Genomic DNA, 22562 nt, shown 5'->3' with positions numbered 1-22562 from the left:
TTAGAACTCGCGAATCTTAACCGAATATTGTAGGTTCAAATCCGGGTCAGTACATAGGAGTATCCGTGTGTTTAATATGAGTTTATAATTAATTTTGTGCTCGACGGTGAAAGAAGACATTATGATGTGTCGGTTGACCCGGTGCGAGTTTCCATCAAATTAATTGAAGCAGTGTTCTGGAACGTCATTACCTACTTTAAAAAAAAAAACAGTAGGCCATAGGTTCTTTCTTTGATTCAGATAACCTTTATAAGTAAAATGTACCAATAGTAGTCAACACAATCAATTACCAATAATAATTACAAGATACGCTTTAGATACTCCTCATTTCAAATAATGGTTAAAGAAAATAAAAACATAGTATAATTCACACGGTATTAAATATGAATGAGATTAACAGAAAGCTCTCGTGTATGGCAGATACGACTTTTCTCTATTTCATCTATTCATCAATCATCAAACAAAAAATTGTTAAACAAACGATAAAATGGTACGTAGCTGTTTTTTTCTTTGATAGAATATAATTGTTAAAAAATTAAGTATGCACAACAAAATTTATAAAGTGTATGTCTACTCCTAACCTTAATCTAATTTATAAATCAAAATAATTAAATCACATAACATTCAATTCTAAAAAATAGTCTATTAGTGTAGTGGTGATATAACAATGACTGTCTTCCGCGTTATGAACATCTACGAGACCAAAGCAAAGGGTTTTATTTACATACGTGTTGTATATATGGTTATATGCTGGGAGTATGTTTCTACAGTCTATTTACTATGATTACGTTATATGTCAATCAATCACTGAAATGTAATTTAATCAATCCAGTCGTCATGAATTCGACTCGCGGGCCGGACAATCGCCTCTGCAATACTATTTTTACACTAATCTTGGCCGTAAGCCATAAACGGTGCCCTCGCGTTCGTATACTCGATTTAACTTCGGCCGGGAAAGTATATTTTGTGACTAAAAATTTTGATAAGAAATAATAAATATATACCCTTGGAAAGTTCACTACCATCAATGAAAGATCCGTAAATGTTCCCCGAAGAGTTGCGAGTGTGACGGAAATAGCAACGGAGCACATCGCTGAAGTGTGTTTCAGTCGAACGTATGATGGCGCCGTGAGCGTCTCACGCGTCGGCCATGGTGTGCCACAGATGGACGCTAGCTCTAATTTTATTCTCAGTTCCTCTATTAGTGACGGTAATAAGTGCATTCCGTGTACGTTTACCTGGAAGTTCTCACGAAGTCAAATCAGAATTGAGAAGGCATAAATGTAAGGATTGTGATGTGAATGACCTTAACCTTGACCCAATTTTAGACAATTTTAAAAAAGATAGTGCAAAACGTTCTTTTGAAGATATTAAGAAAGTTCTTCAAGATAAACGACATTTAATTGAGGAAAAGTTAAGTAAAACTACATTTGATAAACACAATATTTCTGAAGACGATGATGACAATATTAGTGGTTTAGAAAAAAGTTCTATTGAAAGTGTTAAATTGCCAAGTGATTCCAAAGTTAAGACTAGAAGTAAAAAAGTCTCAGTAGTTTTAGACTTTGACGATGACGACGATAGTGATATCGATGACGAAGACGACGATGACGACTATAAACATAAGGAAATTAAAAAAGGCAGTTCCATAGATTCTAAAAAGAAAGTTGATAAATTACCACATATTTATAAAGATGTACCTTTAGCAAAATCTAAAATAATAGTTAAAGAAAAAATTGATAAACACGTTAAGGATGACGAAGATGATGGTAAAGTAAAAGAAAAGCAAACTGACACAAAAGTTCATCCGAAGCCAAAGATTGAAATTTTACCCCCAAAAATAATACAAACAGACACCCGGAAATCGAAAGATGAAATTTTAAAACCTGTGAAACAGGAAAAAAAAGATGAGTTACACGTAGAAGAAGTAAAAAAGATTATTAAAAGTTCTGATCAAATATTAACAAAAGTTACGGAAAAAACAACGAATATCCGACCTAAAGAATTAAATATAGTCAAGCCCCCTTCTGACAAAGTTGTTTTAGCAACGAAAGATGACGTAACCGATAAAGACCATACTATACCGAAAAAAATTGAAAAAAAAATACTGCTTAAAAAACTAAAAGAGGAAGATATAGAAATTGACTCAACAAAACCTGATAAAATAGAAGAGAAGGCTAAAAAGGTTGTTTTTGAAAAGAAAGAAAAGATTAAGATTGTGGCTGAAACTGATAAGAAAAAAGATTCTGAAGAAGTAGATATTGATAAAAAGACAAGTGAAACTAAGAGTGATAGTAAAGATGTACGTTTACAACACTTATCAGATGCTTTGGTTAGACGTAATTTATTTAAAAGTGAATTTGAGGATTTTTATTCATTTTTTCCTACATTTGCTCCAAATTTTTCTCGTATACATAACCCTGAGTGTCGGCGCCACGGACAAATATTATTAAGACAGTTACGTGGTACAAAATTATGGGCATTAAACAGTAAGTGCACTATGTTAGAATCTCATTATCACATAATAATAATAATCATAAAGAAAAAAAACGAACAAAATTATCTAAGAAATGTTATGTATACTTTAGTATTAAAGAAACGATATTAATTATACATATATTGAGTAATTGTAGAGGAGAAATTTATGGGCAATTATTATCGCTATGTCTCGATAGCTGCTGTTTAGTTTATGAACATTTTTTTGGCGCCCGTTCTTAGAATTTAGTAACAGATGTATCGTGTAAAAATAATTTAAATAAACGAGAAACACGAGTACATTGAAACAATGACGTTTATATGTTTCAGTTTTTTTTTATACTGTTAAGTGTATAAACCATTATACATAACATTTATGAAAACTGACATAAATTTTTACCTGCCCATAACATGAGTTCAATGAATAGAGATATTATTTAATCACTCCACTGTCTCGAAACTAAAAGGCATAGAAACGAAAATATGATTTCAGCAGGCTATGTGTGTAATATGCGTTTATTTGTCTCTGCAATCTTCTTAATTTCCTATTATAATTTGACATGAGATATCGTTATGTGACGTTACACTCAATTTAATATTTCCTCCACAGAGAAGAAGTCTGGTATTCAAATTTTTTTTTTTAATTTAATGTGGCGTATGATATGAATTAAAGGGCTTATCTTTTTAATTTTATTAAATTATATATTACAAGCTATTCGAGTTCGCTGTTTTGTTTTTAATAGTAATATTTAAAATTAGCGCATAGCTGTTACTATGCAAGAGTGGAGCGTACCTTATAAATGAATAAATTTACAAAATTTAGTAGAATAACAGTTTATTTGATCATAAAAATCTTTAAAAACTTATTTTCATAAAAACATACACAATGGACATAGAAGTGCCCTTGACGAATTCCATTTCTGTTTACGTACCGTCCCCCAAGGGTTTGCATAGTTGAACAAAAGTGGAATTTTTCATTACAGTGCTTGATGCAACAGCGAAGATTCCCTCGGGGTTGTTACAAGGTAATGGCATACAGTTGGGTGACTTCGACCAGTGCTTGGGGATTCGAGCTAGAGTACAATTAGACACGGGAAGTGTGGTCAAGATACAAGGGAAATATTGCTTAGCTATGGTCGACGTGAAAGCTGAACATCCTGATTTAGAAGCACCGATACATTTGGCACAAGGGAGAAATTTATTCAAGAGTAGAATTGATGATGTGAGTATTAATCCAATTTTTAAATCTATGCTGTATAAAATTTATACCCCGTAAATTTAGTCATTCACCTCGTGGGAAGTGAGATATCAAATTTGACAAACTATTATATATAGACGAAACTCAAACCAAAAGTATCTTAAAATGTATTTTTATGTCAATCGTAAGATGCAGAAGTGTAAGTCCTAAAAATTATGTATTCGTACAAATTCTAAAAATATAATGAAAAATTTAAAGGCCTGTGTAATATGGCCTGGCAAATGACAGTGAGATGAACATTAAAAAAGTGTCGCATAAGAGTCGAAGTTAATTATTATGATGTTCATTTAAAGTAATTAAAAATCGGTGTCACAAACTTTTTACAATATTATGGAAATGTTTTGTACTTTTATGAACACTGCACATCTTAAATTTCATTTACAAGGACATGAAATTTAAATATAAATTATTACTGTACGCAGAATTAAAGAAAGAATAAAAATTGTTCGGAAAAAATAACCTTTCTTGTAACACGTGTAAGGTCTTAGTTATTTTCGTTTATGTCTGTAGGAACATAAACGAAAACCCAAAAAAATTTATAAAGTGTGTGGTGTTAGAATTTAAACGAACATGGGGATGTATTGTTCTATCATGGAAGACTATTTATACTTATCTTATGATGATAATAATAATGAATTGATTGCAAAGAACAATTATTGTTTTTATTGTTTTTCATATTAAAACATGGATAAATTTTATAACTTTAGTAAATTTGTTAAGTTTTGTGAAAGTAAGGTTTTAACTTACGAAATATAAACGACTGACCAGACAAACTTTTTATTTGTAGTAAGTAAAATATAGTTAATTTTGATGATGAGATGAGATGAGATTTCAAAAGTAATTAATCTGAAAATAACATAATATGCGTTTACTTACGAACTCAAATCATTTGTCTTAACACAATAAAAATTATGGGAATTATATAAGTATAGGCATTAATAAATGTCATTTTTATATTTCAAATAGCATTTCTCATTCTTGGGGTGAAATTTGGCGAAACATTCCCAACGACGTCATCACCCCGCTTATATATACAAAAATATTTATACGTATGATTATTTCTATACCCTGAGCAGTATTATAATTCGTTTAGCCAGGTCACTTTGTGCCGCGTTTCTCCACATTGAGCTGGGGAGTATGTGTTCCATCGCCATGCGGTCCAGAAGACGTCGAAGTGGTACTTAGAGATGCCATCAAACATTACCAGTACAAAACTGGTATAAGTGTACGAGTGAAGGTTGATGAAACGGATTGTCATATAAGAAAAGCTGCAAATTGGTGGAAGGAATGGCTGAATATGCCAACTTTATTGACGCTGTAAGTTTGTTTTTGTAATAAGTAAAGATACAGATTGTCATTATATTGGAGTTTGCCGAATACGTTAATCTCAGGATCTATCAATCCGATTTTATTATTTTTGCTTGAGATAGCCCATTGATTGAGAAAAATTTGACATTATCATATGGTCATATGAAAATGACAATTAGCCCATAATTTTTATAGCAACACTTTTTCCAAAAAAATACCAACTTTTTTTTCACCAACGTTAAATATTTTTTTATAAAAAATCATTAAATTATCTTTCATATGTCCGTAAATAACGCGAATTTCTTATGAATTTAATGCTTCAGGATAATATAACCAAATTACCTACTCTATAAAGATACGACGGTTTGATTTGGGGTAACGAAATAGCATTTTTACGAGAAACAGGTTTTACCCTTATTTTATTACTTCATATTTAATTTGGATAGAGATAAACATGGCTTATTATTTTATTACTTTGATATTAGATACACATATCTATTTAGTAACATGTGAATATTAACTGAATGTCTGCTAGAGACGAATAAGGGCGTTATTCCACCTAAAGTTGCGATCCGATTTTTGAAGGTCAGGGCCTTTTTTGGTTTATTTTGATTACTCATAAATGTTATTCAGTTGTGAGGAATATAATTAAAACAATGATATAATCAAAAACTGGGAAGTAGTTTCAACTGTTAGTAGTACACAATATAGCCGAGTTATTAGCAAATTGCCTGAACTAAGTAGATCTAAGGTTTGTTTATGTTTATTCCTTCTTCGATTGGAATAGCTTACACATAATATATTATTATGGGTTATAAATATTTTATTTAACTACCTAAAGCATATTTGCTGAATATAGTTAGAAAAAATTGTTCGTTATAAAGTAAATGTATTCTTTATTGAATCGTATTATATAGTTTTTGAGAACTTAGTATACGTTAATAATAATGGTATAGAAATATTTTATTGACTAAAATATAATTAGCTAGAATCTTTACACGCCCATAAAATACGTTATTAAATTAGGTAATGAGTCATATTCTGATATCACATAAAATCATAGATTTATCGTCATAAAAAGTTAACGAGTAACCCTCGACGCTCGGAAATTAAAAAAAATTAAAATTATTTATAAGTAACTATATAACTTATATTATTTTGTACTTCCATACTGTGATTTGTATAATGTGATCCAGATTTTATGTAAGCAATTATCAGGACATTCATGTTATTCTTGTTTAATTGAATTTTATAACAGAAATAATAGAGTATAACTCTCAATTTTATTAATCATTCAAAAGTGACTATGAATTGATTGATAATTAATTTATTTTCTGCTTTCAGATCGTTCTACGCGATGGTGATTATATTAGTACTATTGGCGACTCTACAAGATTACCTTGCAAGAAATACTCCAGAGAGTACGGAGGGAAAAGATGAAGAAGAAAATAGTAGCGAGAAAGGGGAAAAGGAGGAAATAAAAAAAGACAAGGAAAGTTCAGGTAATAAAAATATATCAAAAATAATAAATGCTTACACTATCAACGGTATCAAATTTATTAGTGGTACCGTAATCACCAATGGTAATCTTAGTTAAATTCTCCACAAATCGCAAATCGAATTTCAATTTTTTGCTCAGATTCTCTACTTAATGACGTATTTGATTCTAATAAATGTCAGATGTCATTATATATCTCGAAGACATTTGAAAGGTTTTCATTCATATGTTATTAACATACTTATGTAATTTAATTGATGGAAAATAGTATCCACTATGTAATGCCGATTTCTTGTAAGAATCTATATTCGGAACCAATGGTACCATTATTCGATATAATTATGTCAAATGTTCTTGTAAGAGCCTTAATAAAGTCTCTTTTTATTTTGTTTTATGAGACTTTAATTTATAAAGAATTAAGCAAGCTATCGCTTAGTCATTACAAACCGAAAGTCCGATGAGACAGCAAACCGACCGACCAAACGGAGAAGATACTGAAACACACACTTTTAATTTGCTGAATCCGTAGTCTTGCTATAATTCGATGGATTTTTTTATTGGAAATTCGTAATAAAAACACTGCTAATTGCAAATATTTAACCGAAATATAACTTTCGTTACGAGTTAAAAACAATTAAATATGTATTAATAGTTTTTTTTTCTTCAACTTTAATAGTATCGAAGTGATTTACTCACGACGTATCTCTCTCACCTTAACCTACATTAAGCAATAAGAGTTCAACTCGATTGTGATTCAAATCAATACAAAGTCGCCAGCACTTTAATTAGCATGAATTACACACAGGTCTTCAAATTGACGTTGCAGCGTGTCGGGTCACGTCAGCTAATTGTCTGATATTATTAGTTCCACGACATATTATCAATGCGTGATCCGTCATACGAATGATTTATGACCCCGGTGATATTAGAACTATTTATAAATGGCACGATTTTTTACGAACTAAATTTGAATCTCTTTTTTGAACTAGAAAATAATAATAATATTTAAGTTCAATACGAAGTGTATTGTGTATTGGCTTAATGGATTTTCTTTATTAAATTTTTTAATCAGTTGTTAACGAGCGACCCGCCCTGTCTTCGCACGGGTGCAATGCTGATACTAAATATACTAGAGAATGTCTTACAACGTTCACAGTTTTTCAGTCATTACATAATACAAATCGCTATGTCTCTGCTTTTTAAATATGTAATATTTTCGAAAATATTAATTTAAATTACATGCTGTAAGGGGCCATATTGATCTATATTAAATGCACAATGTATTTATGGTATTTAATTGGATAAGGATGAATGCTGTATTGCTTAAAATCGCTTCGAAAATAAGCCATTAGTTATCGTAAAAAGTAAATAATAAAAAAATTTTATTGCTGGTTATCCCTAAGAGATAGACATATACCAGAGATCTTTATAGGTGTACAATATTGTAGTAAATTATTTTGATCTATCTCGTAGCGTTCAGCCAGCGTTTGCAATGAAATCGCACAAAATGTGTTTATTTACGACATCATTTCTAAAATCTCTAAAGTTATCAGTGTTTCTCTACTATAATGTGCATGTATTATAAACATAAACCATCTTCTTGAATCAATCTATCTAATAAAAAAAACCGCATCAAAATCCGTTGTGTAATTTAAAAGATCTAAGCAAACATAGTGACAGACAGCGGTAAGCGACTTTGTTTTATACTATGTAATGATGATGATAAACTGTATGTTACTATGAAGATACAATTAAGTGCGTAGAATTAGAAATAATACCTCGATGTAGGAACAGTGTCTCTTGCATTATTATCAAGATGTCTTTACGTTACTTAACAGCAAATGACATAATGACACCCTCTCCTTCATTGACTTTAGATCAGAATCTGCTTGGCTGCAAGTGTAATAATTCCACGTTATGTAAAGTAGCTTTTACCTACAATTCTATTAAATACACTATTCCTTCTACGTCCAAAACAGTAAGAAATGTGTAATTTCGTTTATCACATTTTCAGCTGCGATTTAGAAGTAAAGTAGATAAACATATATGTTCTTAAATCATCGTTCTGAATATAAAAAACGTGTTTCTGATTAATAATAAAATGCTCTTAGATTAGTATATATTTTATGTTTATTATTGCAACATAAATATTTATAGAAAATCGTGTAAAAATTAAAAAACAATAACCTTTAGTCCAGGTAAAGCTATGCTCATAAAGTCACCGTTATAACAAGTAATCCTTTAATTTTTTTTATATTTATTAAAATGATTTTTCGAACGTAAAGGTCAATAAAACTCGATTTTGGATGGTTACCATAGGTAAAAAATCATTAATTTTTGTTTTGTTGTTAATATGCAATTTTTAGAGTGATAGGTATTATACTTATAATAATACTTCGTAAAATGAATTTTACGTGCATAACTTAGTATGAGTTCACTAAAGTAATTAATAAGTATCTATAAAAAATAAATAGTGGTGTCGTGAAATATCCGATAAAAACGAAGTTTAATATCTATTATGTATTAAGTTACTGACACAATTAAATTAATTAGCAACGTTTGAGAATAAAAATTTCGCGTGAATATAAACGAAAACAAAAAATAAACTTCACATTCAGTTCGCCCTACTGTTTAGTCGCGTAAAAAAACTTCGTCCAAATATTGTATTTTTAAAGTAATAACTCGTAAATGACCCACCGCGCTGGTACAATGCCGGTTAGTCTCACATCACAATGTATCCCTTCTATACCGCCCACGCAATGGATTGTTAATACAATCGTCTATCGCAAAAACACGTGTCCTAATCAATGATACTTGATTCTTTTGTATTACTAGATAAAATCATATTGTAAGCAGCATACTTCATATGATGATTAAACAGTTTGATTGACTATTTACAAAATATGCAACCGCTCGGACTTACAATGGTATTCTTATATTATAAAAGGCTAATAGAGATACGCTGGTTCTATTGTACTATACTTAAATAATTAAATTATTTACAAATTTGTTTCACATTAAACTTCAATCGCAATAAATAGGTTATGTTTCATAAAAACCAGGGAAAGTGGGAACGAGTGTGTTGTAAAAAATAAATAAAAACGTTGCTTTGTATCCTATTAGGTGCGTAAAAAAATCGTATTTTTTCTCCAACAACGCCAGCGTCCCGCGAAATTTGTATTTACATAAATAAATTTAGAGGCCTCAAAAACCCCAGTTAGAAACTTGAGTTCTTTTCTAAATCAACGAACGAAATAATTTATTATGTAAATTGGGACTGACGACAGTTTTACGTCACATCGAGTTTTACGCTTGAGTTCACTTAATATTTTTATTTCCGTAGATACGAATATGTCGACTGAACTAACGCAATATAACGAGACTTTTTACAAAATGATAGGAAACAGGAATTTGATGTTCCGACTTTATATTTTAGGCGGGACATCTTTTATACCCATTTTTATTAAATTAATCTGTCAGTTTGATTTCGTCAGATCTTTCCACTCAACTGATTTTGTACACTCTGGTGGATTTAATGATCATACAATTAATTTATTAATTATTTTATTATTATCATTTAAGTACAAATAAAAATAAAATATTGTGAGTATGCTTTTTCTTGTTGTTTTACATATATTATTTAAGTTCTATTTAGTTTTACTAGTAACGGTTTAATCTTTGTGTGTGTTTTTTGCTAGTCCTGGCTCGGTTCTACCCACTTATCAAATAAGTGTATTCTACAGCTTAATAGCAATCGTTTGGTGTCGATACCTGTCTTGTTCCATTTATTAAGAGAAAAATTTAAAAAAAGTATTTCCCAATCTCTCAATATTTAGTAAAGGTAGTGACCATTTACTATAAAATTTAAAATTATCTTGTAAAAGATTGTGATGTTTTATATAGATAACATTTTTATAGAATTACACATATATAAAATAACTAATATTAGTAAAATAATATGAATATGTTTTGTAAAATTTAAAAATATATTGATGTTCTAGAAAACTATGTAACTAACATTTATAACCAAAAATAAAAATATCGGTCACCTCTGTGCAAAGACATTGGCGTTGTAATAACGTAAAAATGACAATGTACTTTAATTATTAATTAAAAATTCACACTTATTCGTTATTTTATCAATTTATGAATTATATATAATTTATATTTGTGAAAAGTTTGAAAATTGTTCTATTTTAATTTTTTTTTCGAAGGTAATGTTTTGTATAAGCGCGCCAAAACTATTTATTCTTACAGATAATAAAATCCTAAGTTGGGTCATAAATCGATTAACCTAATTGACATTCGATTCCAGTAGATATTAAAAATTATAGGTTCGAAATATGCAAATAGTATGTTATTAAATAATAATTAATATTCTAAAATATAAAATTACCAAATTATTACAATTTGTTTACTCGAGTTCAACTCGGAATTCATTACGGCTTAAATTTCGGATTTTAACGAATAAATGTTCACCATAAATAACCAAAGCATATTAAAAAAAAAAAATGCAATTAAGCCGATAGATGGCTGTTGATTGATTAAAAGGCTATTCCGATTCAAATCGCGGTCAACTCAGCAATTGGTCGACCGTTATGGACTAGTGTGTACGTGGTTATGGAACATGAAACAGTCCAGCATGAAACACTCCAGCCCTTAGTTCAAAGCTTTTACTTTCCGCCACTGTCACTGTTCAAACTGAACCATACCAACAATTTATCAATGTTTTATTTATGGATATTTATTATTTTAACATTTTTCCGATGTTTGATCGTTGTGCAAAGGTAAATAAATAAGTTTCATCACGATGTTTCTCTAGCATTTATACGTGATGAATTAAAACTTAGTCTCATGGTTATTTATAGTAAAAGCCAAGTATTGTCGTAATTACAAGCACACACGATGTGCATACTCGTATGATTGCGATCAATAGTGAATCTATTGGTTACTTAACACTGCTATATATCTATTCACCGACGAAGACGCGTCCATTCACAGTATCGGCGTGTATTTGTTTTAGTGACACTTGTATTTACAAGATGATTTAGTGTGCATAAGATGCCGAATTTAAGTATAAAGACAGCAAAAAATATATACAATTTATATTATATTTTTATAATGCAAGCCGATAATTTAACACAGAGTGAAGCGCCTTCTTTAATGAACAGATCTATAGAGCTCATACTTATATATTAAAGCTGTTATTCTTTTATCAAATGTCAATACGTCATTTTGGTGAATTCCAGAATGAAGGATAAGTAAGCTAACGTAATCATGTGGACTATGCAACATAATATCCAAATTATATTTCATCTAAATACCAACACAGCTGAATCGTCATCATAGATCAGACGATCTGATGATTGGTGGAATATTATGCATTCCATCAAATAGTAGCTGAATAGTAACTTTTATCCTGTAACTGTAATAAATACTACATCGAACAACCACGATTATAATCCTAAAGTGAATTATGATGTAATTGTATGCACAGCGGTCATAATATCTTAGTTCCTCAGGTTAGTGGTGCATTGGCGATTTGAGATAAAGTTAATATTTCTTACAGTGCCAATGTCTATGGGCTGGTAATCAAATGTGGCCATTTACTAGTCTGCCAAACTATTATCAAAAACAAAAGAAAAAAATATGTGGTACTTGATTGTAAAAATCATAGAAATAAATACTAATATTGTCAACGATAATTGTTTATATACTGTTTTGTTCTATTTGAGTTACGATCAGAACTAATTGTATTTTATTTAATTTTAGGTGGACTTTTATACTCCTTCTCGCTTTACAAGTCACTTGGCAAACTGGTAGCCCCAGCCAGTAGCGATGAGATAGCTTGCATTCATGGCCTTCGAGCTGTCGCCACGATTGCGCTACTGTTCGCCCACAAGTTTCTGCCTGTTGGTTTGACGCCGTATACCAATCGGCTGAGGCTAAGTGAGGTTTGTTTTTGCAGTAAAATAATGTTAATATATCTCCCATTGCTTGAAAAAAGCCTCCTCTCTTGTGCATGGAGCTTATTTTACTACGCTGCTTCTAAACATATTGGATATACACGTGGCAGAGATTTATTCAAACGTGTAGGTTGCCTCAAGATGTTTTTTGCGACGCCTTCTTAATTGATAGGAGGAATTGCTATTTTATTTATTATTATATTCTAAAAAGGGGCTTAATCAAGTAATAAGCCGTTTCTTCTCGCTGGAGGCTGCTTTCCGAAAAGGAGGTAGTATTTTAAAATTGACGATTCAAAAACGCTTCGTTGTGTAGTTTACTTGAATAAACTTGATTTGATTTGAATAAGACTGATATATGATCTATTTGAAATATTTATTTTATTTAGTTATTTTTAATAGTGTTTTAACAAATTAGTTATCACAACTTATTCAATAATAATAATAGCACCGAAATTTAACAATGTTCAAGCATGAACTTAATGAACAGTTCTTACGTTAATTTTGATTAAATATTATATATAAAGTTTATTCTCACAATAATATACATGATTATATATGGATTAGTTTTGAGTTTACTTATATTTGGTATTTCATATAAATTTTGTATACTGCTGTTAAAAAAAAACATTTAATATGAATATGTTCAAAAAGTTTTTTTTTTTTAAATTGATTTATTAATATTAATATACTAGACCGCCTCTTATGTAGCTCATTTATTATGTTAACTCAGAATATAAACTATCTCTATTTCAAATTACATCCAAAGATTTTGCGTGAAACAGTACCAAAATTCCGTCCATTCACAGACGCGTTCATAATATCAGACGGATTGTATCATGTTGTTTATTATTTAATTTTAAAAAAATATATAAATTCGCTGTTTTTGTAAAGCAAGTGTTTGATTATTAAGATGTATTAAAGTCGTAAATTTTGCACGTGATAGATTGCTGAATAAGCACATGTGGTTTATTGCTACTGGCATATTTCCAATTCAGTCACCTCGATTATTTGCTTTGACTTTAGGTTATGATTAAGAAATAAGTTTTGGAATTTCGGTTTGTCACTTACGTTACATGTATATAATTCTATTAATAACACCAAATACCGATAACACGTAAATAGGAACATTCGTTAATATATACTTACATATAGACGCAAAGATAAAATCTATACTAAAAGTCTGAAATTTGTAAAGTTCGTTAAAATACGTAGGTTTGTTAAGTAGAAGGTAGAAGACAAATGGGTGTTAATTAATTCTCAAACTCTAACACCCGTTAAAAAGACAAGTAATTTTAATTGAAGAGCATTATTGTAAAAATCTATTTTTATCGTTTTATTTTTATGCCCTTATTATTATTGTAAGTTTGGTTAGCATATTTTTTCAGATTCATGATTGGTTGAAAATTATAAATCTGCTATTTAACACTATTCTATAATAATATGATAGTGTGCTATTACGAAGACCATTTTACAAGTTTACGAGTACTAAGTACTTAAAAGTTATAGAAAAATGTAACAAAATATTTATATTATCTTATTAGAAAAGGAGCGTGGGGCGTTCGCTAAAGTGTATTAGCACAGCTACAGGCCGGGAGATCGCTGGCCTCGATATTGATTGTATTATAAAATTTGTTTATATCTCATTATACCAAAAATTTCTTGGTGTAAAAAATGATTATAACAAAATATTTGGAATGTATCGCAGCTGTCGTATCACGACCTGACAGCCAGTTCAACGGCAGATACAAATCTGTTGAAATATCAGACAAACGTTCGGTTAAGGGGATAGACGTCGTTTATATTACTTGATTGGGCTTTACCGATAAATATCCACGCGGACACCCCTAACGCCCTGTATCCCATGTCCTGTATTTGCAGAGAAAAGTGTCAAAGGTCCGTCCAGTTTACCGTCTCGCCCCTTGCTGATTTATTTACTGAAAAAATGTATTCTGCTAATATACGCCGAAGGTTTATTTAGTATTATGTTACTTCATAGTCCAACGTAAATAAAAAAGATCTGTACCCACGTTGCATATTTCTGTTACTTCTAATTGTTTTTATTTGCTTTGGAGAAGGAGAAGAAATGTTATATATGATGTATGTTAACATTTAGGAATATACTCGTATAGTGTTAATATTTAAGTGTTTACGATAACATGTATATTTATCGGTTTTGTTATAACGCCAACTCAATTTTTAAACTATTTAAAGGATATAATTTTTTGTTAATATAATTGAGTAGGCGCTCAATCATTTTCATTTAGCAGCAATTTACATTGTAATTGGAATAGTTCGCAGTAAAGCGGTCTAATTTATTTGAAAATTGTAATAATAGATAAAGTACTTGTAAAAAGATTTCATCTAGTTACAATGTTGAATTAATAGAGTTAGAAATTAAAGTGTATACAAAGGAGTTAATAGGGGCATAATAGCTAAATATTGAAGGGGCTTTGTTCAGTTTAGGCATCGGATTAAGATGAAATTTAATTTCATACAATGTAGATGTAATAAATTAGAAATTGTAAATGTATAGAGTACAAGATATCCCGAAGAATTCATAGAATCATCGTTTAATACGATTGTAATTTCATTTGTCTAATTCAAGTTTCGAAATGTTGTGGGTGGTATCATTCACGAAACTTTTTTTAATAAAATGATTAACATTCGTTGTATTATGAATATATTATTTCGGTGAGTTATATTATATAAGTTGATTATTTTTAGATCGTGTCCTCTCCGTTCTTGTCATGGTGTCGGGCTGGATGGATGTTCACTGACTGCTTTTTATTACTCAGCGGTACTTTGACCTCATATCGCAAGTCCACGAATGATACAATGGCAGCAAAGTTACTTTCGAGATATATCAGGTATGTAATATGTAAATGTCCCAATGCTAGGCAAATTAATGGCAAGGTCATTTACTTGGTGGTAGGGCTTTGTGCAAGCCCGCCTGAGTCATTACCACCCACTCATCAGCCACCGAAAACTGTACGCAGTATTGTTGTGTTCCGGCTTTATTTATACACATTAGACACGTAAAAATGATGTGGTGCTTGCCTGCACTTGATCCACTATCTTCGGTAAAAATTCAGGTGTCACCCCTCCTCCATCTCGTTTCATTCAATGCAGATTTGGTCAAAATACGATAGAATATTACGGCACGTACTGAACAACGGGTTTCACAAACAGGTTCGAAATATACATCAAGTTGAGTCTTTGAATTCATCATGACGTCATTATTATTTACTAAAAGATCAGTTTTAATGTAATACTATTGATTTATTTTTTAAAGCTATATAAGTTAAGTGCGTAATGTTCCTGTTGGTTATGGTTATACAGGGGTGTGTCAAAACCAGTTGCGTGTGTATCATGTCATAAAAATATACATATATTGTTAATATTAAGTTTTTAATGTAGGATCTTATATGAATGAACATTTTTTCCTTATTTAACCTATAAACTTATGACCTCATGATTATGTAAAATATTCAGATTATAAAGTCAATGCTCCAAATTTCAAGTCTCCATATATTATAATTGAGATTCTGAATTGATATTAAGTCAGTTTTGACATTGCCTTTTATATAAATAATAACACTGTCATTATTGTGGCCAAATACCACGTCGGTGTCATTGCGCGTATCCGCGTTTTGCTTTATTGGCATTTAATTTTCGAACAAGTTTGGACATATTATATCATCCTATTTCCTATTTCTGTCATCACAGTTAAATTAACATGAAACAAAATGTTTGTTTATAGTTTTATAAATCTATACATGTTTTTACTACAATGAATTTCGAAGAATCATTCCAGAAAACGATATTTTTATATCTTATTGCTTCGTGAATTTAATTTTAGTTTTCACCATACTATATATATATTATAATAATTTATTCATATAAATAAAAACCAACGAGAAAAGCTCTAATTCTAACTGGTTTGTTTTCACGCTCACAAAAAATATTCTACATCTAAATATTAATAATCTGTATTGCTATATTGCGAATTGAAGTGTATTTGAGCCATTATAATTACAGGCACAAGGAATTTAACATCATAGATTTCAATTCACACGGTTAGCAGCTCATCGACGAAATAGAGTGATTTATACGTCCCTCTAGTGTCTATGGGCAAAGGCGATAATTTACTATGCCTAAAATTGAACAATAACATAATTAGAGATATAACAGCCTAACTGTTGAACATAATTATGTATTATTTTGTATGATTTAATAATCTTTGAATAAAAATAATCCGATGGAACCGAAATACTCGCTACTCTGATTTTATATTTTAATTGACTAAATATAATAATACTATAATACTGCGATTATTGTAGCATTTTAATAATGATCAAATAAAATAATAATAAATCACATATCTTACAAATGACGACCGTTTATTAATTATATTTATAAATTAACCTTAAAGGTTGTATTACTTTTATGATGTGTGATTATCGACTGTCGCCTACATCGTTTTTGCTTTGAAATCATACGAACGTAATAATAAAAGATAATCCTATAATACATTATTTTATTTAAGTTCTTGCGATTATTTTTTTTAATATTTGTTTGCCGTTGGGTTAAAATATAAATACTTTTAATAAATTGTCATAAATTTTAAAAGCGGGAGAATTCGTTTGTTTGGTCATCCTACTTTAGTGTTTCCTCAAACCACCGTAAAATTTGTGATATAATTACACGGAGACGGTGGTAAAAGTTAATAATAAAGATTTGGGAAAAATTCACAGAGATAAAGATACAATACACACAGATAAAATATTTTCCTATGTAATTTCAGATTGACCCCAGCGCTCTTAGCAGTGGTACTCTTCTATGCGTATGTGTGGGATGACATTTCATCAGGACCGATGTGGGGGGCATTAGTGACGAAGAATGCGGAATTATGCCAAAAAGGATGGTGGTGGAACCTGTTTTATATCCAGAATCACTACGGCTTTGAAGACATGGTAAGGTGTATTATTAAAACACATTAAAATTTTTGAATCTGTGAAAAGTATTTGACGTTTTTATAACATAGGATATTTTAAACCACGAAAAGTTCTTATGACACTAAAATTAGTGTTGTTGAAATTTTTGTTATTTTTTTTTTTTAGAAAAATTAAAGTGAAATAATCGTAATCCCGTAAATAACATTTATAGTAAATTGATATTATTTTATATGAATATTTAAATTAATTATGAATGATTTTGAGTAGATTGGCAGGAACTTTAAATATATTTAGATTTTTACTAATAAAAATAACAGCTGTCCCGATTTCGCCCGGGTGAAATATGAATTTGATTTACCTCCCGATCGCAGCGTCACCTACCGGAGTCAAACTAAACTATCCAGGAACCGATTGAAATACACACAAAAACATATATCGAAATCGGTCTAACCGCTTAGGGCGAGTTGAGTTACTTTTTTTTGTAATGCCTAACTGAAAAAATAACTAAATATATATAAAACTTATTCGCTTATTCAAAGCAAAGAATATTATTATATATATATATAAGTAGTTGGGTATATTAGTACTGACGATTCTCACCCACTTTAAATCTAGACTATTAATTTTATTCATATCATTTTATACAAAAGAACAATTCTGTGTATTTTATTAAGAGTAACTTGAAAACCTCTATAGTTTCATTTGTATCAATTCTTCTTCTTGTATTCTGTATATAAGATGTGTATATGTAATTATGATTATTATCAGAATTATATTCAATTATGGCACATTTTTTCCAGTGTGCACCACAAACACACCACATGGCGTTGGACTTTCAGCTTACAATTATTGGAGGTATAATTGTATGGGCGATCCAGTCTGAAGTCCCTTTTTCATCCACCGTGATGCCAATCCTCCACCTACTGTCTGCCTATTCAAGATACACAACATTCAGAGACCATCGTCTTTCGGTTTTGGCATATCAAGGAATTAGGTATGTAATAAAAATAAAATTAAGCTGTATGTGGACATCCTGTGCTTACAATAAAAAAAAAAGTTGCTCCAAAAAACCATATCAGCTCTCGATTTCCGTCACAATTTTCAGTATTTGGCATCGACACAATGATCGAGACCTTAAAATATAAAACAAATTATTTTAATTTATTTATAAGATTAATTTAAAATTTGAATAAAAAAAAAAATAAAATTGTTCGCATAGTTTGTGAACAGGATAATTTAAACCTAAATTATTACCGTAGATATATTGTGAGAAAATTAACAATTTGAATAAATTAAAAAAAAGAATAAATAACAAACAAGTTTTTTTTAAAATAAATAATCAGTCAAATATTGTGTATCTTAACCGATAATTTACTAACCACCATCAATCTACCATATACTATGTTCATGTATTAACCCGCATCGGATTAGCGTTGTGGAATAAGCTCATTCTCCCTAAATTCTAAGAAGGCCCTTTCTTAGCTGCTTAACATTAATAGGCAGTTACTTTGACAAATTACTTTGGCCCTGACTGGTCAGTTTTAAAAATAATTACTTGATTAACTCTATATCGGATTCGCGGGAGTTTCCTATCTGCGTGAGGTCTGAAACCAGCCTCCCAGTTTCATATTGACGATAGCAGCATTTCTCCTTGCCAATAATAGCCAATGCATTAATCAGATTGGAACATAGTAGCAAAGCTATACGACGCCGAAAGCCAGCTTTGCTGAGGTTTCCTTTTAATGACAAGTACTGACTGGAATGCTGTTAACTGAATTAATTACTTTACGGCTAGTTGTTGATTGAACACTGATTTAACTTTATACCACGAACAGGTAAATGATTTACATAAAGATCAACGGATATGTAAAAATTTTTTTTTTTCAAATTTATTCTAAAAAATATCTAGTGCTTTCTAGACAATTTGTTTTACAACAGAAGGTTTCATAATCAGATAATAAGTCACGTTAATAATTTTTAATAATTAATTATCAATATTCGGCTCGACAGACAAATTGATACATTTTAAATAATTTAAAATTTGTTATGAAATCATACAAAGATATGAAATTTAAGATTGGCATTAAAATGTTTTTTTTTTTTTTATATTTTCCTATGAATTATATTTATGTAGCATTTTTAACAAAAAACTCAAGAACAATATAAATAAATAAAAACTTGAGTATGTTAAAAAAATACGCCAATTAATTTAAATTTTTACAGCCTTATGAGAATAAGCTTATATAAAACTTGTGACTTGGATTAATGTTTCTGTTGAAATAAATAATTTGTAAATCTCAGTTTGTGTTTGATAAATTATATTTAAATAATTTTGGTAATTTTTTTATTATGATATATGTAGCCAGTCGGGCAAGTATAGGTTTTATGCATAAGCGGAACGAACTCCAGGCATATTAGGTATCCTCCTTAAATTAGTATTTGTTATTTTTGTTAGATAATATTATTAATTTGCAATGAAAACGCGGCGTCAACCAAAGTATGTAAGGGTGGTACATGCATTAATCAAAAATCGATCGATTGTCGGTTAATCAGGGGCATCGATAGATTTTCAGATACTGATGGGTAAAACATTGCTAATAACATTACCATCTCCATCAGTACTTCTTAAAAGGTGCTGATGATTTTATTTATCCTATATGGTATACTATAAATCTCTACGACATCAATCGTTCCACTGTAACATCGATCGACGCTCGATCTTTTGATGTTATAGCAAACGTTGTTTGACGTTAATTGTTTCATTTTACCATGGACCGATGTCGTCGATTCGTTTTGTAAAAACCTAAGATGTCTGGGTCACTCAACTTTCAAATCAAAACACGTCCATACAAAAGATTGATGTTCAGTATTAGATTAGTTTTCATGTGGTGGTATAGGGCAATGTCCTACCAGACATCATATATATGCGACTAAACTTTAGATGTAATAAGCCAATATTTTTGCAGTGTTAGTCAACTATATCGTACCGGCCGATTGAGCTATACTTCAGTATTACATCGATGCTCTCCATACTTTATAGGACTAAGCTTGGGACTTGCACTTAGAAAACCTTCAAGTCTTACAAAGGTATGTTGTCAAATGTATTATAAATAATATTTATATGAAAACTGAATTTCGAATTGCAGGTTAAGTAACCTATGTGCTATTCCAGACTCAAGTCTATCTGTGCCAAATTTTATCCAGATCCGTTAAACCGAATTGGCTTCCTTTATTAATTTATAATATTAGTAAGATTTTAATACTAAAACATTATTATAAATTATCTTACGGATTACATTCGATGGTTTACGATAATACAATTCAGTAATATAATATTCCGATTGAATTGTATAATCAATTTGATTTGGCAGAAAGTACAAAAAGCGTAATTTAGTATTAACAATGATTGTTTTCCTGATCGAAGTCGGTCACGGCTACACACATATTTAACGAAAAATAGCCAACTACGCAGGAAAAATATTGTTAAAGTTTGTGCGCTTTGACATACATATGTGCACTCTCCATTAAATTTCATATTGATGGGATAGCAATCCAACACAATCAGAGTAAGAATTTTCATTAACAATAAAAGTTATAGTGATATTTTTCCTCTATTTTAGTTTGTCAATATCCTCGGATGGTTTATCAGTATCAACCTTATGGGTCTAGTATTGTGGGCTGGTGGTGACTCAGGCTACTTCGACTACCGGTATGACGTGACATTTGCGTCATTATATGCAACATTGGCTCCATTAGCTACAGCTTTGGCCATTGCTTGGTTGGTCTATAGTGTCCATAATGGTCATTCTGGTAAGTAAAACAAAGTAATAATAACATAATTATTTTAAAAAAAACTGTTGTTTTATAATTTTATCTTTTAATGACGTGATCGCTGGTATTTGTCATATCTGTTATATTATTACCCGTAATTAGAAACGTATAGTAGTAATTAAATATGTATCTTATATGTATAACAAACTTTTTTTTGTTCCCTATTTTATACTGAACGCATAACGCAAACATGGTTCATTTGATTGGGTTGAAGGGATAACTATTATTGATACTTGCGTGACGTTGAAGGTATTATACCATATTTTAAAATAGAGGGCGTGCGAAAAACGTAAATTACTAATTCCCAAAATATATGTATTGAATAGTGTAATGTTGAAACTTTTATTTTAAAATATATTTAAATACGTTAATGTTTTGTTTCAGAAATGTTGTCGACATTTTTATCTAGTCGTCCTCTTCTCTTCATAAGTCGAATTTCCTATGCTTTGTATTTAGTACAATTCATCGTTTTCCTCACGAATACTGCCACTATACGAGCTCCTAAAGAATTTTCTCTACTATCACTGGTAAATCTTTTTTTTTTGTTACGACACCTAAAAGTAAACAAAAAACAGTTTCAAAATCTCACTTTAAAATAGGCAGAAATTAATGAATTTCTTTTAATATTATTATGTAAAATATATTATATTTTTTATTTCAGATTGATCTTCAAGAACTACTAACAATATTGATGGGTTCAATAATTTTGACAATTACATTAGTAATCCCACTACAGTCGTTACCAAAACTGTCTTTTGGGTCTAATCCTGACGAGAAAGAAGACAATAAAGAACCTTCGGATGCAGAACCAGTACAAAATAATAAAAATACTGAACAAAAGATTGAGCGAGACGAACATGTAAAAGAAACCCCTCAACTAAGGAGATCGTTTTTAGCGCACAGGGAAGTTTTAGAAGAAATACCTGAAGTTGAAGTCGAATATGAAATACAAAGAGATTCCAATGAAGGCCTTGAAGAAATTTTAGAAGAAGAAGACGAGGAAGAAGAAGATCGGGAAACAATCAATGAAGAAGATTTAGAGATCATAGAAGAAGAACAGGGTGAATCAGGGGAAGACTTTTGGGCTGGAAGACGGCAGTTTTTGACTAGACGTACTTTTTCTAATGATCAAGATTTAGATGAATGGGAATGGACAGCAAATGGGAACGAGAGAACAGGAAGTCAAGAATATCGATACAACAGATAATCAATTTATAATTTAAATAAAATATAATAATTTAAAATTTGTTTTTATTTTAATTTAAATTATT

General features: G+C 30.3%; 1 protein-coding gene across 1 annotated transcript; it reads left to right on the top strand.

The window, feature by feature from the left end:
* The first annotated feature begins 874 nt into the window (after positions 1-874).
* On the top strand, positions 875-22537 carry LOC125077647 (nose resistant to fluoxetine protein 6-like). Its single transcript, XM_047689635.1, has 12 exons — positions 875-2489; positions 3459-3697; positions 4827-5050; positions 6386-6543; positions 12312-12493; positions 15230-15372; positions 17310-17478; positions 18261-18454; positions 20427-20547; positions 21081-21270; positions 21676-21818; positions 21953-22537. The coding sequence occupies exons 1-12, from the start codon at positions 1151-1153 to the stop codon at positions 22496-22498; spliced, it is 3648 nt and encodes a 1215-aa protein (XP_047545591.1). The 5' UTR covers positions 875-1150; the 3' UTR covers positions 22499-22537.
* Positions 22538-22562: the final 25 nt, after the last annotated feature.

This window comes from Vanessa atalanta, chromosome 4, assembly GCF_905147765.1.
Source record: "Vanessa atalanta chromosome 4, ilVanAtal1.2, whole genome shotgun sequence".
Classification (NCBI taxonomy): Eukaryota; Metazoa; Arthropoda; class Insecta; order Lepidoptera; family Nymphalidae; genus Vanessa; species Vanessa atalanta.
Note: the sequence above shows the minus strand (reverse complement) of the source record. Positions and strands in the feature narration are given on the sequence as shown.

What these genes read in the sequence shown, in the direction of transcription:
- LOC125077647 (XM_047689635.1), top strand. Translation starts at nt 1,151, where the DNA reads ATGGTGTGCCACAGATGGACGCTAGCTCTAATTTTATTCTCAGTTCCT. An exon ending in TCAAGAGTAGAATTGATGAT is followed by an intron (nt 3,698 to 4,826) that starts GTGAGTATTAAT and finishes TAATTCGTTTAG; the next exon opens with CCAGGTCACTTTGTGCCGCG. An exon ending in AAAAGACAAGGAAAGTTCAG is followed by an intron (nt 6,544 to 12,311) that starts GTAATAAAAATA and finishes ATTTAATTTTAG; the next exon opens with GTGGACTTTTATACTCCTTC.